Source organism: Nerophis ophidion, linkage group LG17, assembly GCF_033978795.1.
Source record: "Nerophis ophidion isolate RoL-2023_Sa linkage group LG17, RoL_Noph_v1.0, whole genome shotgun sequence".
NCBI lineage: Eukaryota > Metazoa > Chordata > Actinopteri > Syngnathiformes > Syngnathidae > Nerophis > Nerophis ophidion.
Window position 1 is genome coordinate 34,891,242 of NC_084627.1, and position 19,351 is coordinate 34,910,592.

At 43.6% G+C, this 19,351-nt stretch overlaps 1 protein-coding gene across 2 annotated transcripts in view; it reads right to left on the reverse strand.

The window, feature by feature from the left end:
• eeig1b (estrogen-induced osteoclastogenesis regulator 1b) overlaps nucleotides 1-19,121 on the reverse strand; it is a 48,325-nt gene extending 29,204 nt beyond the window's left edge. The window contains exons 1-2 of one of the 2 annotated variants that reach the window (XM_061876811.1): nucleotides 18,958-19,121; nucleotides 18,598-18,818 (exon numbers count right to left, since the gene is read on the reverse strand). In XM_061876811.1, coding sequence (XP_061732795.1) covers nucleotides 18,598-18,743 — 146 coding nt within the window. In that variant the 5' untranslated portion in view covers nucleotides 18,744-18,818; nucleotides 18,958-19,121. The remainder of the gene's footprint in view (nucleotides 1-18,597; nucleotides 18,819-18,957) is intronic. The other variant, XM_061876810.1, reaches the window with a different exon arrangement.
• Between the last annotated feature and the right edge of the window lie 230 nt (nucleotides 19,122-19,351).

Genomic DNA, 19,351 nt, shown 5'->3' on the forward strand with positions numbered 1-19,351 from the left:
ACTGAAAATTTCATGAAATTGCTTTTATACCCAATCAGGACACTCCCAATTAGCCTGTTCACCTGTGAGATGTCCCAAATATGTGTTTGATGAGCATTCCTCAACTTTCTCAGTCTTTTTTGCCACTTGTGCAGCTTTTTGTAAACATGATGCAGGCATCAAATTCCAAATGAGATAATATTTGCAAAAAATAACGTTTTCCAGTTCGAACATTAAGTATCTTGTTTTTGCAGTCTAGTCAATGGAATGTAGGTTGAAAAGGATTTGCAAATCATTGTATTCTGTTTTTATTCACGATTTACACAACAACCAACACACCAACTTCACTGGTTTTGGGTTTCGTACAATAACTGCTAAATTATTATTTAATTGCACATCAAACAGTAGAAACACGGAATTTTTTTTCTGAAAGCAAAAGACATATGTGTTCATGTATGTGTATCAAAAATAAAGATTTGGGAAGTTTTGTAGTATGAACAGAGTCTTGTAAGACTTGCATTAGTCCTGGTAGAATTTTAAATAATAAAAAAAAAAAGAATGAAAAGGTTAAATATAATTTTCTGCCCACAAAAATTAATGTTGGAGATCCTAACAGATGTTCCTGCATGTTGGAGAATGTTTGCTTTCTATAGCAGTAGCACTGGCTTTAAAATATTTCATTGATCATGAAGATGATCATCAGGTTCTGATCAAGTATAACCCGCAATTGTTAACTGATATTTCCAGCGAAATTATTAGTTTATTTGCACTTCATAAGAAAAAGAGCCAGTGTATCCTGCTGGTGGCCCACAGAGAGAAAAGGAACAGTCGAACAGGTTTTGCAACATTTTTTTACAACCAGGCATTTCACAATCCCACCATTGTATGGTAGGTATCAGCTACAAGGTAGATGCTGTGAGGGTACGCATTACATTGCTGGTTGGTCACTACATCAAATACAGTAAACAACATTTAATACAAAATAGGGGGGATTCAAGTATAATTTGCATATTTGGTCAACAAAAGCCGATGCCAAAACACATCAATTACCACTAAGTTTAAATTTTAAATATAGAAAATATGAATAGGAAGTGACATTTTTTACCCCGTTTCCATGCCAACGTTGAGTTCAGATGATCTGCATGAACCTACAGGATTTACTCACACAAGCTTCATGTTTTTAAAATGCTTCAAAGACAAATTTGGAAACAAAATGGGAACCTGCTGAAATGGGAAGTGTGACCAGACAATGTAGAGACATGTTCAAGGCTTGGAAAAAAAGCACGGCTGGAGAATGACAAGTATTTCAGACAAGACTTTAAAAGGTTTACACTTTTTTTTTTCTCTAAGCAGATTTCATCAATCTTCGGGAATGTAAATACAAATTGACACATACTGCAAACCAAAAGTAGCATAAAAAAAATACTTTTTTATTTATTTACCAAAACCATAAAGTAAAAATGTCTCTAATTTTTAAGTATTCAATTCAGTTCAGTTCAGTTCAGTTCAGTTCATTCATCCATCCATCCATCCATCCATCCATTCATCCATCTTCTTCCGCTTATCCGAGGTCAGGTCACGGGGGCACAGCCTAATCAGGGAAACCCAGACTTTCCTCTCCCCAGCCACTTCGTCCAGCTATTCCCGGGGCATCCCGAGGCGTTCCCGGGCCAGCCGGGAGACAGTGTCTTCCCAATGTGTCCTGGGTCTTCCCCGTGGCCTCCTACCGGTCGGACATGCCCGAAACACCTCCCTTGGGAGGCGTTCGGGTGGCATCCTGACCAGATGCCCCAACCACCTCATCTGGCTCCTCTCCATGTGGAGGAGCAGCGGCTTTACTTTGAGTTCCCCCCAGATGGCAGAGCTTCTCACCCTATCTCTAAGAGAAAGCCTCGCCACCCAGCGGAGGAAGCTCATTTCAGCCGCTTGTACCTGTGATCTTGTTCTTTCGGTCATGACCCAAAGCTCATGACCATAAGTGAGGATGGGAACGAAGATCGACCGGTAAATTGAGAGCTTTGCCTTCCGGCTCAGCTCCTTCTTCACCACAATGGATCGATACAGTGTCCGCATTACTGAAGACGCCGCACCGATCCGCCACTCTTCCCTCATTCGTGAACAAGACTCCGAGGTACTTGAACTCCTCCACTTGGGGCAGGGTCTCCTCCCCAACCCGGAGATGGCATTCCACCCTTTTCCGGGCGGGAACCATGGACTTGGACTTGGAGGAACTGATTCTCATCCCAGTCGCTTCACACTAAGCTGCGAACCGATCCAGTTCAGTTCAGTTACAGTTTATTTCGAAAATGCATACGATACAATGTAATGCATCACATATTTCCAGTTGTTTCATTATAGCATGTCCGAAAAGAAGTAGGAAGAAGCTGAGTTTATTTAATCCTACCCCTTTTCATACCATGGCAAATGTATCCCATGTCCTTGTTCTCTGTAACAGAACATCCATCCATCCATTTTCTACCGCTTATTCCCTTTGGGGTCGCGGGGGGCGCTGGTGCCTATCTCAGCTACAATCGGACGGAAGGCGGTGTACACCCTGGACAAGTCGCCACCTCATCGCAGTGCCAACACAGATAGACAGACAACATTCACACTCACATTCACACACTAGGGACCATTTAGTGTTGCCAATCAACCTATCCCCAGGTGCATACCATAGTAAGTAAACAAATATTAAATACATAAATTAGATTAAGTATTAGATTGTTTAAAAAGATTACAAGAAGATGGAGGTCAGCAAATAATTATTTTCAACAAGTATTATTTCTTTACAATGTTTTTGTCTGATTGGGGCTAGCCACTATCCACATGAGGCCCTTTTCCACCGCAGAAACTTTTTCGGGAACTACCCCACAGCTAAATAAAGTTCCCCCTGTGTTTCTACCAAAAACTACCCAGATACATTTACTTCTTCCAGAAACATTCATAGTTCCTCCTAGCAAGGCGGGACTCTTCCAATCTACCAGGAACCTTTTCAGGGGGCGGGCTGATTGGTTGTAACACAATTGGGGTGTTCCTGAAACTTATTTTTCAAACCCACATCCACCATTAGAATATAGGCAGCAACTTGTTTATTTCTTTTTTTTTTTTAGTATTTCTAGTACAACATTAAACCTGACAATGGGTTTGGCTTCAAGCGGGAATATGTCGAACAGACAACTGTAATTTGTCAAGTGTGGGCCAAAAGTGTTGCTACAAAAAGTAGCATTACTGCTAATATGTGGCATCATTTGAAAAGTCACCCGCTAGAGATGAAGAGTGGCTTACTCCGCATGTCAACATCTCCATTCGGTGCCACACCAACAAAATGCAGAGGCAAACATTTCCAGATTTACAACGTATGGAATAAAATAGTCAACAACAGAAGGATATAACGTCCGCAGGAACCTACCACATAGCGAAGGACGAACACTAGCTGATTTCCTATTACGCAGCTCATTTTTATTTGAAAGTTATTGAAATATCTTGTGTGACATCATGCACAAAAGTGCACTTTATTTGTTTTAAACAATTGTAGTGGCGTTCTGTACAGAAAGTGCACTTTAATTTAGTGTTGTTTTGATATTTCATCTGAGTGAAATTATGCACAAAAGTGCACTAATAGCTTGTTTTAAATTGTCTCTGACAATCTTGCACTTTCTGTTTTGGAAATGACATGAATGTTTGTGCCCCTGCTTAATAACTGTTTAATAAATACAGTGTTGGTCAATTGACTTAGTTGGGATTTCCCTCTCTGCATTAAATTTTCAAATGAGCATATATTAATGCAGTATGACACATAGAATCATCATACTGCTGTGATTATATTATCAAGTAGTCATTCAAGGCTAAGGCAAAATATTGCGATATATATCGTGTATCCCGATATGGCCTAAAAATGTCGAGATATTAAAAAAAGGCCATATCGCCCAACCCTATTACAGTGTGGTATCCATCCATCCATCCATCCATCCATCATCTTCCGCTTATCCGAGGTCGGGTCGCGGGGGCAGCAGCCTAAGCAGGGAAGCCCAGACTTCCCTATCTCCAGCCACTTCGTCTAGCTCTTCCCGGGGGATCCCGAGGCGTTCCCAGGCCAGCCGGGAGACATAGTCTTCCCAACGTGTCCTGGGTCTTCCCTGTGGCCTCCTACCAGCTGGACGTGCCCTAAACACATCCCTAGGGAGGCGTTCGGGTGGCATCCTGACCAGATGCCCGAACCACCTCATCTGGCTCCTCTCGATGTGGAGGAGCAGCGGCTTTACGTTGAGCTCCTCCCGGATGGCAGAGCTTCTCACCCTATCTCTGAGGGAGAGCCCCGCCACCCGGCGGAGGAAACTCATTTCGGCCGCTTGTACCCGTGATCTTATCCTTTCGGTCATGACCCAAAGCTCATGACCATAGGTGAGGATGGGAACGTAGATCAACCGGTAAATTGAGAGCTTTGCCTTCCGGCTCAGCTCCTTCTTCACCACAACGGATCGATACAACGTCCGCATTACTGAAGACGCCGCACCGATCCGCCTGTCGATCTCACGATCCACTCTTCCCCCACTCGTGAACAAGACTCCTAGGTACTTGAACTCCTCCACTTGGGGCAGGGTCTCCTCCCCAACCCGGAGATGGCACTCCACCCTTTTCCGGGCGAGAACCATGGACTCGGACTTGGAGGTGCTGATTCTCATTCCGGTCGCTTCACACTCGGCTGCGAACCGATCCAGTGAGAGCTGAAGATCCCGGCCAGATGAAGCCATCAGGACTACATCATCTGCAAAAAGCAGAGACCTAATCCCGTGGCCACCAAACCGGAACCCCTCAACGCCTTGGCTGCGCCTAGAAATTCTGTCCATAAAAGTTATGAACAGAATCGGTGACAAAGGACAGCCTTGGCGGAGTCCAACCTTCATTGGAAACGTGTCCGACTTACTGCCAGCAATGCGGACCAAGCTCTGACACTGATCATACAGGGAGCGGACTGCCACAATAAGACATTCCGATACCCCATACTCTCTGAGCACTCCCCACAGGACTTCCCGAGGGACACGGTCGAATGCCTTCTCCAAGTCCACAAAGCACATGTAGACTGGTTGGGCAAACTCCCATGCACCCTCAAGAACCCTGCCGAGAGTATAGAGCTGGTCCACAGTTCCACGACCAGGACGAAAACCACACTGTTCCTCCTGAATCCGAGGTTCGACTATCCGGCGAAGCCTCCTCTCCAGTACACCTGAATAAACCTTACCGGGAAGGCTGAGGAGTGTGATCCCACGATAGTTGGAACACACCCTCCGGTCCCCCTTCTTAAAGAGAGGGACCACCACCCCGGTCTGCCAATCCAGAGGTACGGCCCCCGATGTCCACGCGATGCTGCAGAGTCTTGTCAACCAAGACAGCCCCACAGCATCCAGAGCCTTAAGGAACTCCGGGCGGATCTCATCCACCCCCGGGGCCTTGCCGCCGAGGAGCTTTTTAACTACCTCAGCGACCTCAGCCCCAGAAATAGGAGAGTCCACTACAGATTCCCCAGGCACCGCTTCCTCAAAGAAAGACGTGTTGGTGGGATTGAGGAGGTCTTCGAAGTATTCCCTCCACCGATCCACAACATCCGCAGTCGAAGTCAGCAGAACACCATCCGCACCATACACGGTGTTGATAGTGCACTGCTTCCCCTTCCAGAGGCGCCGTATGGTGGTCCAGAATCGCTTCGAAGCCGTCCGGAAGTCGTTTTCCATGGCTTCCCCGAACTCTTCCCATGTCCGAGTTTTTGCCTCCGCGACCGCTAAAGCTGCACACCGCCTGGCCCGTCGGTACCCGTCCACTGCCTCCGGAGTCCTATGAGCCAAAAGAACCCGATAGGACTCCTTCTTCAGCTTGACGGCATCCCTCACTGCTGGTGTCCACCAACGGGTTCTGGGATTACCGCCACGACAGGCACCAACAACCTTGCGGCCACAGCTCCAATCAGCCGCCTCGACAATAGAGGTTCGGAACATGGTCCACTCGGACTCAATGTCCCGCACCTCCCTCATGACATGTTCAAAGTTCTCCCGGAGGTGTGAATTGAAACTCTCTCTGACAGGAGACTCTGCCAGACGTTCCCAGCAGACCCTCACAATGCGTTTGGGCCTGCCAGGTCTGTCCGGCATCCTCCCCCACCATCGCAGCCAACTCACCACCAGGTGGTGATCGGTAGAAAGCTCCGCCCCTCTCTTCACCCGAGTGTCCAGAACTTGAGGCCGCAAATCCGATGACACAACTACAAAGTCGATCATGGAACTGCGGCCTAGGGTGTCCTGGTGCCAAGTGCTCATATGGACACCCTTATGTTTGAACATGGTGTTTGTTATTGACAAACTGTGACGAGCACAAAAGTCCAATAACAAAACACCACTCGGGTTTAGATCCGGGCGACCATTCTTCCCAATCACGCCTCTCCAGGTTTCACTGTCGTTGCCAACATGAGCGTTGAAGTCTCCCAGTAGGACAAGGGAATCACCCGGAGGAGCACTTTCCAGTACTCCCTCGAGTGTACCCAAAAAGGGTGGGTATTCTGAACTGCTGTTTGGTGCGTAAGCACAAACAACAGTCAGGACCCGTCCCCCCACCCGAAGGCGAAGGGAAGCTACCCTCTCGTCCACTGGGTTGAACTCAAACGTACAGGCTTTGAGCCGGGGGGCAACCAGAATTGCCACCCCAGCCCGTCGCCTCTCACTGCCGGCAACGCCAGAGTGGAAGAGGGTCCAGTCCCTCTCGAGAGAACTGGTTCCAGAGCCCTTGCTGTGCGTCGAGGTGAGTCCGACTATATCCAGCCGGAACTTCTCTACCTCGCGCACTAGCTCAGGCTCCTTCCCCCCCAGTGAGGTGACGTTCCACGTCCCAAGAGCTAGCTTCTGTAGCCGAGGATCGGACCGCCAAGTGCCCTGCCTTCGGCTGCCGCCCAGCTCACAATGCACCCGACCTCTATGGCCCCTCCTATGAGTGGTGAGCCCATTGGAGGGATGACCCACGTTGCCTCTTCGGGCTGTGCCCGGCCGGGCCCCATGGGAACAGGCCCGACCACCAGGCGCTCGCCATCGTGCCCCAACTCCGGGCCTGGCTCCAGAGCGGGGCCCCGGTGACCCACGTCCGGGCGAGGGAAATCTGGGTTCATTTCGTTGTAATTCCATAGAAGTCTTTGAGCTGCTCTTTGTCTGATCACTCACCTAGGACCTGTTTGTCTTGGGAGACCCTACCAGGGGGCATGAAAACCCCCAGACAACATAGCTCCTAGGATCATTGGGACACGCAAACTCCTCTACCACGGTAAGGTAGCAGCTCAGAGAGGAGTACAGTGTGGTATTTGTCCTATTTTCTCTAAAGCTAATCACCAAGCGGTACTTTCGTTTCCGGGTTAAGGGTGATTCATCACTGCTAACAACAACACGCAGTTAATCTTGGCACTAGCTTTACTGCAACAATCAAGTTGACCATCTTTTGGTAGAACAACTTTTTATTGCACTTCATCTTCAACTTTTGCCTCAACAATAACACATCTCCCCATTGGTTGGTTTAACTGGAACCAAGTAGCTGCGATAAACGAGGGAAGACTCTAATTGTACTATTTTATTGATATTGGGGGTGGTTTGGGCATCTGGTCAGGATGACACCCGAACGCCTCCCTAGGGAGGTGTTTCGGGCACGTCCGACCGGTTGGAGGCCACAGGGAAGACCCAGGACGCGTTTGGAAGAGTATGTCTCCCGACTGGCCTGGGAATGCCTCGGAATCCCCGGGAGGAGCTGGACAAAGTGGCTGGGGAGAGGAAAGTCTGGGCTTCCCTGCTTAGGCTACTGCCCCCGCGACCAGACCTGGGATAAGCTGAAGAAGATGGATGGATGTTCCATTGTCAAATGCTGTTGTATTACTATATTGTTTTAGAGGACCTATGATGATTTTCTTTTTTTTCCCACTGTGGAAAGACGCAGCCGAGAGGCCGACAGCCGGCTGAGAGGGGCACTCTGGACCAAGATGGAGGCCAGGAGGCTGTGCATGCGGCGGCGAGGAGAGGTGTGACGCACGCGGAGCGGCAGGAGGACGGCAATCGGAGTCAGGTGCGTAGGACACACACCTGCTCACAATCTGCGCATCTGCTCCTAGACTTTAAGAGAGGCTAAGGGGGCACGATCGGGAGAGAGAGGAGGAAACCACGGCAACCCGACAACAGAGCACGCCAAGATGAGTCCCCGCCACAGACGCAGCAGGCGAGCACTGAAAGGTGCATCGCGACCAGGAAGCAGGGCCGGTGCACTAGAAATGGGCGCGCCCGACGGGTCGAAGACAGATTTGCTGAAAGAATAAAAGTGAATCAAACCTGCTACGACGCGTCGTGTGTCCAGTGTCACCGCAACCCACACGAGGACGGCTGGGAGTCCGTCACATCCACTTATCAGGGTGTACCCTGCCTTCCGCCCGAATGCAGCTGAGATAGGCTCCAGCACCCCCCGCCACCCCGAAAGGGACAAGCGGTAAGAAATGGATGGATGGAATTTCAGAAAGTAGGATAGTAGTGTGAAACAATTCCAAAGCCTCAAATCACAAAGCATTTTGGCGTGAGGTTTAATGCAGATGTGATGAGGTGGCGACTTGGTGTACCCCGCCTACCGCCCGAATGAAGCTGAGATATGAGCCAGCGTCCCCCTGCAACCCCAAAAGGGACAAGCGGTAGAAAATGGATTGATGGATGTTTTGCATGCAGTTTAGGATGCCTCTGACTGCTGTGTGTCACAATCTTATTTTAACAATGGCTACAGTGTCACGTCACAGTGAGGTGGACATACTTATTTGGACGTTAAACACTAAGATCCTCCCCCTCTGCTTCAGGCTGTGAGAATGATAATATAAAATAGTGTTATTAATTCCCCTCCAGTGCCCTCCCACCTGCTCTGATGTCCATAAAATAAATGCTTCTGTGTTGATTTGTCTTAACACAGGACTGTTTACTCAAGATGGACCAGTACGTAATAGAAATAGTATGACTTGGTTTGAAGAAACACAAGAGAAGGCAGGATAAATTATGGTTTTCATCTAATCTTGGCAGGTGCATAACAACACCGGCATGTAACATCCAGTGACATGAATGCCGCTAAAAGTAGCTTCTTTCAAATGAAGCCCCGGATCCATCTGACAGTGGACAAGTGTCATACTTGCCAACCCTCCGGATTTTCCCGGGAGACTTCTGAATTTCAGTGCCCCTCCCGAAAATCTCCCGGGGCAACCATTCTCCCGAATTTCTCCCGATTTCCACCCGGACCACAATATTGGGGGTGTGCACTAAAGGCACTGCCTTTAGCGTCCGCTTTCACCTGAAACCTTCACCCCTTAACAGCCGCATGCTGTCTGTCAAGGTGTCCGCTTTTTCTCCATATAAACAGCCTGGCGGCCCAGTCACATGATAATGTAGCGTTGGACGGGTTTAACAATGGTCTTTGCTCGAAGATGTCAAGAAATGCTGACACGTTGTATGATCTTTTAGCTGGTTTAATGATAACCTTATTTCAAGCACACACACACACAAGTGAATGCAAGGCATACTTGGTCAACAGCCATACATGTCACACTGAGGGTGGGCATACAAACAACTTTAACACTGTTACTAATATGCGCCACACTGTCAACCCACACCAAACAAGAATGACAAACACATTTCGGGAGAACATCCGCACCGTAAGACAACATAAACACAACAGAACAAATACCCAGAATCCCTTGCAGCACTAACTCTTCCGGGACACTACAATATACACCCCGCCCACCTTAACCTTCTCATGCTCTCTCAGGGAGGGCATGTCCGAAATTCCAAGCTGCTGTTTTAAGGCATGTTAAAAAAAATAATGCACTTTGTGACTTCAATAATAAATATGGCAGTGCCATGTTGGCAATTTTTTCCATCATTTGGGTTGATTTATTTTGGAAAACCTTGTTACATTGTTTAATGCATCCAGCGGGGCATCACAACAAAATTAGGCATAATAATGTGTTCCACGACTGTATATATCGGAATCGGTACTTAAGAGTTGTATAATATCGGATATCAGCAAAAAAGCCATTATCGGATATCTACAGTTCTTTTGAGGAGTTTCACACAACAGAACAAATACCTAGAACCCCTTGCAGCACTAACTCTTCCGGGACGTTACAATAACATCTACGGCTTTTGGAGCTCAGTGCACACCTGCAGACACAACAAGAAGGAGACCAAGCAGAAGAACGAAGAAGAGACATGGCGACGACGAGTAAGAAGAAGAAATATGCTTGCAAGTTCCAAAATGATTGGAAAAAATAATTTCATTTCATCCATGACAGCTTGCAGGGGAAGGAGTATGCTGCCTGCACCTCAACCCCGCCCCGCAACCACACCCCCTGGCCCACATCTCCCGATTTCGGAAGTTCTCAAGGTTTGCATGTATGACAAGTGTACCTAATGTTGTGACTGGTTGTGGTGATATTGTATGCATGTTCGAAAAAAACTTACAAATATTTACAGTTTCACATTACAAAATGTCCAAAGAGGAGTAGGAGGAAGCAGAGCAGAGAAGAGCTTATCTACCAATTTATGTATCACAGCAGTTTTTTTAACACATTTGTTGCAATCTTTTTAAACCTTGATGAAGATTATTTTTAACTGTGTCTGGAAAATGCTGTGAAATTACTTTTGGAGAGGGAGGGGAGGCCAGTGTTTCCATTGCAATCTAAAGGTCAGTTAGAATAATACATAATGTTGGCTATAGAAAACATACAATCCCTTTTATATTGAGTCAAAATATTGAAATTCAATGATTTGGTGCATTTGCAAACAGCTAACATTGTGCACAAATCAATCAACCTGCTACCCGAGAACAAACAACAATTATTTTTAACAAAAGAGAAGAACTTAAAACATTTGTATGCACGTACACTTAAAACCTTCATTGTACTGTATCAGTTTGTGTGATTACATGATGTACTAATATGATAAAGTATAGAAGGCTGTTCAAGTGCTTAAAAAGTACAAGAAAGAAGATTTCTGATAAACATCTTGAACTTTATTAAAATTATACAAACCCCGTTTCCATATGAGTTGGGAAATTGTGTTAGATATAAATATAAACGGAATACAATGATTTGCAAATCCTTTTCAATCATATTCAATTGAATGCACTACAAAGACAAGATATTAATGTTCAAACTCATAAACTTTTTTTTTTTTTTTTTTGCAAATAATAATTAACTTAGAATTTCATGGCTGCAACACGTGCCAAAGTAGTTGGGAAAGGGCATGTTCACCACTGAGTTACATCACCTTTGATGTGTTAACAACACTCAATAGTTGTTTGGGAACTGAGGAAACTAATTTTTGAAGCTTTGAAAGTGGAATTCTTTCCCATTCTTGTTTTATGTAGAGCTTCAGTCGTTCAACAGTCCGTCTTGTCCGTCTGTCTTGTTGTCGTATTTTACGCTTGATAATGCGCCACACATTTTCGATGGGAGACAGGTCTGGACTGCAGGCGGGCCAGGAAAGTACCCGCACTCTTTTTTTACGAAGCCACCCTGTTGTAACATGTGCTGAATGTGGCTTGGCATTGTCTTGCTGAAATAAGCAGGGGCTTCCATGATGAAGACGGAGCTTAGATAGCAGCATATGTTGTTCCAAAACCTGTATGTACCTTTCAGCATTAATGGTGCCTTCACAGATGTGTAAGTTACCCATGCCTTGGGCACTAATGCACCCCCATACCATCACAGATGCTGGCTTTTGAACTTTGCCTTTGGTCCGGATGACACAATGTCGAATATTTCCAGGGATCAAAGGTCACGGTCATTACGTGGAGTGATTTCTTCAGATTTTCTGAACCTTCTGATGATATTATGGACCGTAGATGTGGAAATCCTTAAATTTCTTGCAATTGCACTTTGAGAAACGTTGTTCTTAAACTGTTTGACTATTTGCTCATGCAATTGTGGACAAAGGGGTGTACCTCACCCCATCCTTTCTTGTGAAAGACTGAACATTTTTTGGGAGGCTGTTTTTATACCCAATCATGGCACCCACTCGTTTCCAATTAGCCTGCACACCTGTGGGATTTTCCAAAATAAGTGTTTGATGATGAACATTCTTCAACTTTATCAGTATTTATTGCCACCTTTCCCAACTTCTTTGTCACGTGTTGCTGGCATCAAATTCTAAAGTTAATGATTATTTGCAACAACAAAAAAAGTTTATCAGTTTGAACACCAAATATGTTGTCTTTGTAGCATTTTCAACTGAATATGGGTTGAAAATGATTTGCAAATCATTGTATTCCATTTATATTTACATCTAACACAATTTCCCAACTCATATGGAAACGGGCTTTGTATTATCCAACTCATACGTGAATCAGAACTGACATGACTATTTATTAATAGATTTGTGTTACAAAATGAGGACAGGAAGCAAACATGTGCTATTTGCTATGAATTGGACAAGGGGTAGGAGAATGTTCATATTTTTAAAATCAGGCTTAAGACCCACCTTTTTGATATGGCTTTCAACTTATGTTAATTATTTCATTAAAGTAATTTGTAATTTACTTTTTATCCTACTACTTATGCAATATTACATTTAGTTATATTTATTTATAATTTATTTACTGTATATTTGTATTTTATTTTATTAATCTTCATATGTTTTACTTGTATTTTATTCTTTATATCTACTCATGGTTGATTAAATAAATAAATGATAAATGGGTTGTACTTGTATAGCGCTTTTCTACCTTCAAGGTACTCAAAGCGCTTTGACACTACTTCCACATTTACCCATTCACACACACATTCACACACTGATGGAGGGAGCTGCCATGCAAGGCGCCAACCAGCACCCATCAGGAGCAAGGGTGAAGTGTCTTGCTCAGGACACAACGGACGTGACGAGGTTGGTACTAGGTGGGAATTGAACCAGGGACGCTCGGGTTGTGCACGGCCACTCTCCCCACTGCGCCACGCCGTACTATTTAAAAAGTTTTATTATTTTTTTCAGATGGGCCATCTGCCTCAGGGGTTATCGGCAGTGCTTGTGTCAGCGTCCTGGTGGCCATGGTCTGATGACCTTCTGGTGCAGATGGCTCCTGTGATAGTGTTTACTCACATGTCTCCTCCGTACTCAGTCATGCAATCATTTTTCTATGTAGTTGCATACGTGTGTGTGTGTGTGTGTGTGTGTGTGTGTGTGTGTGTGTGTGTGTGTGTGCGTTTGGTATCTGATAATGTCTTAGGTATGTGACAATGATGGATATGGGTCACTAGTATTGTTTCTAAACTTTGTAAAACACTTTGCGTTGCATTTCTTTTATGTATGAAAAACACTTTATAAATAAAGTTTGATTGAGTTGGATTGATAGGAATAAATAAACTTAGCTTCTTCCTATTCTTTTTCGAACATATTGCAAAAAGAAATGTAAATATAAAAATTACATGACGTATCACATGTAACAATATATATGTTTGAAATAAACTTAAACCAAACCAAACAAGTGATTTAAAAGTAGATTAAAAATATTTATAAATGGACCTACAATCAAATTATTAATTAATATTTGTTTTGCTAAAATCTTTGTAAGGTGTTTTATTATAAATCGTCAGCTAATTCAATTCCTTGTTGGTGGGAATACACCCGATAGCTTCTACTCGGGGGTCAGTAACCCAGGGCTGACACCGCCCTAGTGGCTCCCTTGAGATTTTTCAAAAATGGAAAAAGCTGGGGGGAAAATACATTTGTTGTTTTGATAATGTTTCTGTCGGAGGAAAAACATAACACAAAACTTCCTAATTCTTAGAAAGCCCACTGTTTAATATGTTTTGTCTACCAAACGTTTTATGCTGTGCATGAATGCACAAAGATTGAGCTTTGTTGATGTTATTGACTTGCGTGGAGTGCTAATAATCAATACTAACATGCCATTTAGGCTTGCAATTTGTTATGCATATTACATCATTATGCCTCATTTGTAGGTATATTTGACTTTATTTAATTTATTTTATTTATGTCCTCTGTGTATTTAATTTATAGTTGGATGTCTTGTGTATGTAATATTGGCTGCATTTCTGATTGTGTGCCATGTTGTTCCAGACCACAGCAAATGTTACCCGGTTTGCAGAGATTGTAATAAATCCATTACAAGGAGACAGCCTGTACTTTCCTTAAGATTAAGATTAAGATTAGTTTATTTCAAAGGGGTCAATGCAATTTCATAAAACACATGACTACACATGGTTAAAAAAAAGCCATAATTAGCCAGAAGGTTAGTTTTCAAACTGTAGCCCCCCGGCCATGATGTACAAATGGCAGTAAAATTACAATTGAAAAGAAAAACAAAAGAAAGAGAGAGAATAAGAAAAAAAGGACACAATACATATACGATATGATCAAAAATGAAATACAACATCACAACATAACATTTATCTTAGCATCAAAACAGGCTTATCTTTTAGTGCTGGCAGCTGTAGGCGTTTATAAGCCACATTTTACTTTTATTTTTTTTGAAGGCCTTGTAAATTGTGACCAGTTTAACCTCCTCGGGTACGGAGTTCCACACGTTTGCACTCCTTACTGACCAGGCTGACTTACTGAAAGTGCTCCTTTGCGGAGGAATAAAACAGTCACCTCTGACAGAGCCTTGAATGACAAGTTTATGGCTGTTTCTTTGGCTGATGAACTATGCCAGAGGATCTGGACCCAATTCATGCAGTACTTCATAGGTCAGTTTAAGTCTGCAAATGTGTGAAGACTGTCCCAGTTTGAAATACTGTTTTTTTTTTTTTTTTTTAGAATGTTACAATGATGATAGTGCCTTTAACTTGCGGGCACACACAAAATAATAATAATAATAATAGTAATAATAATAATGGATTAGATTTATATCGCGCTTTTCTATTATTAGCTACTCAAAGCACTCACAGAGAAGTGGGAACCCAGCATTCATTCACACCCGGTGGTGGTAAGCTACATCTGTACCCACACCTGCACTGGGGTAGACTGACGGAATCTATACCTTTGGCAGTTGTAAGCCAGTAATTTACAGGTGTCATCTTACCCTCTGAGATACTTAACCCTTGTGTAATGTTCATATTGTTGTTACTCAGCCAGCGTTTGTGGGTCTAATGGACCCGTTGCATTTTGTGGCTTTTACTGCCTCACAATCAAACACTTTTATGTTAAAATACTGAACAGACGTTTACCTTATCCCAATAAACATCTGTTCAGTATTGATTGTGAGGCATTAAAAGCCACAGAATGCAATGGGTCCATCAGACCCACAAATGTTGGCTGAGTAACAACAATATGAACGTTTTAGAAAATTTCTCTGCCAGTTTCTGCATCCCACAGGGATTCTTCTTTTGTGTTTTTGCACCTGCGGTTACCACACAAGGTTGCGACATTGTGTGTCAACACTGTCTGCTCTCATTTCCTCGCACATTTGACCCTCTGATGTTCTGTGTACCTACACTCTGTCCTCTCCTGTCTAGGCCTGCTGTGTGTGTGAGTGGTGTACACAGAACATCAATTTCCACACTTCTATTAGCCCCAAACATCATATATAAAAGATGTGGGATGCAGAAACTGGCAAAGAAATTTTCCATGCAACGTTCATATAGCGTTTGTGGGTCTAATGGACCCGTTGCATTTTGTGGCTTTTAATGCCTCACAATCATGTTAAAATACTGAACAGATGTTTACCTTATCCCAATAAACCTATGTTCAGTATTTTAACACTGTTTGTCAACACTGTCTGCTCTCATTTTCTCGCACATTTGACCCTCTGATGTTCTGCGTACCTACACTCTGTCCTCTTCCTCATGTGTGTGTGTGTGTGTGTGTGGTACACAGAACATCAATTTCCACACTTCTATCAGCCCCGGACATTGTATGTGTACGATGTGGGATGCAGAAACTGGCAGAATTTTTTTCCATGCAACGTTCATATTGTTGTTACTCAGCCAGCGTTTGTGGGTCTGTTGGACCCATTGCATTTTGTGGCTTTAAATGCCTCACAATCAAACCGTTTTAAGTTAAAATACTGAACAGATGTTTATTGGGATAAGGTAAATATCTGTTCAGTATTTTAACCTAAAAGTGTTTGATTGTGAGGCATTAAAAGCCACAAAATGCAACGGGTCCATCAGAACCACAAACACAAGGTTGCAACATTGCTTGTCAACACTGTCTGCTCTCATTTTCTCGCACATTTGACCTTCTGATGTTCTGCGTACCTACACTCTGTCCTCTAGTGTGTGTGGTACACAGAACATCAATTTCCACACTACTATAAGCCCGAGACATCTTATATGTAAGATGTGGGATGCAGAAGCTGGCAGAGAAATTTTCCATGCAATGTTCATATTCTTGTTACTCAGCCAGCGTTTGTGGGTCTGATGCACCCATTGCATTTTGTGGCTTTTAATGCCTCACAATCAAACAGTTTTATGTCAAAATACTGAACTTATGTTTATTGGGATAAGGTAAATTTCAGTATTATAACATAAAAAAGACACTGTTTGTAATATTGTAATATTTAACAGTTGTATGTTAAAGTACTGAACATATATTTATTGGGATGAGGTAAACATAAGTTCAGTATTTTAACATAAAAGTGACACGCTGTATGTAATATTGTAATATTAATCAGTTTTATGTTAAAATACTGAACATATGTTTATTTGGATAAGGTAAATATCTGTTCAGTATTTTAAAATAAAAGTGTTTTATTGTGAGGCATTAAAAGTCACAAAATGCAACGGGTCAATCAGAACCACAAACACAAGGTTGCAACATTGTTTGTCAACTCTGTCTGCTCTCATTTTCTTGCACATTTGACCCGCCGATGTTCTGCGTACCTACACTCTGTCCTCTAGTGTGTGTGGTACACAGAACATCAATTTCCACCCTTCTATTAGCCCCGGACATCTTATATGTCATAGAAATGTGTAGGGGGGTGTATGGTGTGCGGTCATTAAATAAGTATTCTGTTATATGTTCTTCACAGAAAATGAGCCAAAGTCAGCGAGTCTCAGTTTGAAAATTAATTAATTGTATCATTTTTCTTTTAAAGGCCGACTGAAACCCAGTACTACCGACCACGCAGTCCGATAGTTTATATATCAATGATGAAATATTAACATTGCAACACATGCCAATACGGCAGGTTTAGTTTACTAAATTACAATTTTAAATTTCCCGCGGGGTTTCATGTGGAAAACGTCGCAAAATGATGACACGTATGATGACGCGTGTTTGTGACTTTATAGGTTGGAGGGGACATATTAGCCAGCACCACTTGCGGCTAAAAGTTGTCTCTTTTCATCGCTCAATTACACAGTATTTTGGACATCTGTGTTGCTGAATCTTTTGCAATTTGTTCAATTAATAATGGAGAAGTCAAAAGTAGAAAGATGGAGGTGGGAAGCTTTTAGCCTTTAGCCACACAAACACACGGTGTTTCCTTGTTTAAAATTCCCGCAGGTGAAGCTTTACTATGGATCAGAGCGGTCAAGCGAACATGGATCCCGACTACATGTCAATTGACAGTTTTCGGTGAGAAAACTGTGGTAATAAGTCGGCTCTTACCGGAGATCAGCGGAGCTTCTGTCCTGCTGCAGCTTCGTGACTTCCCTCAGAGACTCTGGCGTCAACACACCCGTGGCCACACCCCTCCCAATTTCAGGTACTACTTAACTCACTAAAATACTAGCAACACAATAGGCAGATAAAGAATTTTCTAGAATTATCCTAGTAAATGTGTCTAAAAACATCTGAATCACTCCCACTGCAATCGCCTTTTTTTTTTTTTTCCTAGTCCTTCACTCTAAATTTCCTCATCCACGAATCTTTCATCCTCGCTCAAATTAATGGGGATATTGTCGCTTTCTCGGTCCGAATAGCTCTGGCTGCTGCTGGCTATGATTGTAAATAATGTGAGGAGCCCTACGACCCGTGACGCCACACGCACATTGTCTGCTAATTCCGATAAAGGCGAGGCTTTTTTATTAGCGACTAAAAGTGGCAAACTTTACCGTCGATGTTCTCTACTAAATCCTTTCAGCAAAAATATGGCAATATCGCAAAATGATCAAGTATGACACATAGAATGGACCTGCTATCCCCGTTTGTATACAAAAATCTCATTTCAGTAGGCCTTGAATTCTTTGCCTTTACTTGCATCAGGCTTTTAAGTTTTTTGTGGCTCCAGACAGATTTATTTTTTGTATTTTTGGTCCAATATGGCTCTTTCAACATGTTGGGGTTTTTTTTCCCAACCCCTTCTTTTTAACTAAATCATTTTTGAAAGCAATTTGCCCCAGCACCGGTTCCAACATGCAGCAACATAAGCAGGTAGGGTGGAGCTAAGGTAACTTGAGTAGGGGACAAAAGGGTGAAATAGTTGTTTGCTGAAGGTGAAGTGCAGCATTTGCATGGTCATGTCACAGCAACCACCCTGTATAGGACCTAACACATATGATTCTGCCTTTCTTCATAAGAGCTTCATTATTACCACTAAGGTTGAATTAAACACCTGGTGAGGGCAAAGTTATATCGATGACAAACATGTAAAAAAACGTGTTAGACATACCTGGATGACAGGATGGCAAAGTCCCCGCCATCAAGCAAGCGGATCTTGCAGAAAAGTACTCCGTTAACGAAAGGCACTGCCGTAAGCTCCTCTAAAGTAAAGCGCACTTGAAACTTAAACTTCTTCTTCTTCACGAACAGATACATTGTCCAACTCGAGTTGGCTTCACGTCAGAAGTTGGAACCCCTTTGATTTGGAGTTATTCATGTCGGCGGTCGAAGCTGGAATATAAAACAAAAACTGGGTAAAGCGTCAAGTTTTGAAGAGCGGGCGGTCTCGTAAACAGCTGCCACGCAAACACAAGCACACTCGACTTCAAAATGAATATGTTAATACAAATAAACGTCGAGTAAACCTTACCGTTCGGGGGGCTGTGTTTCTTTTTACTCGGCGGAAAGCTGCAGGTGGGCACCGGCGCTGCGAAGGCTAATCGGCACTTTGTCAGCCTCGGGCGCTTCGACTCTAAATTATCCCACGGCAGTCGGGGGTTCGTGAACGCACCAGGAGGGAGTGCCCTCAGTCACAGCACATCTACCTGCGTATGTGGAGCTTAGCGGCAGGTGCAAGTGCGCGTGCGCGCACACACATTTTGTGGGACGGAAATGAAAGGCACGCATCGCAAAAAATAAAAATTAAAAAATTATTAGTATTGCTATGATTTTTAGAAATATCACGGCAGGATACTTTCAACATATATATGTTACAGGTATTTATTTTACTAACAACCATTACGAATCTTAAAGGCCTACACTGA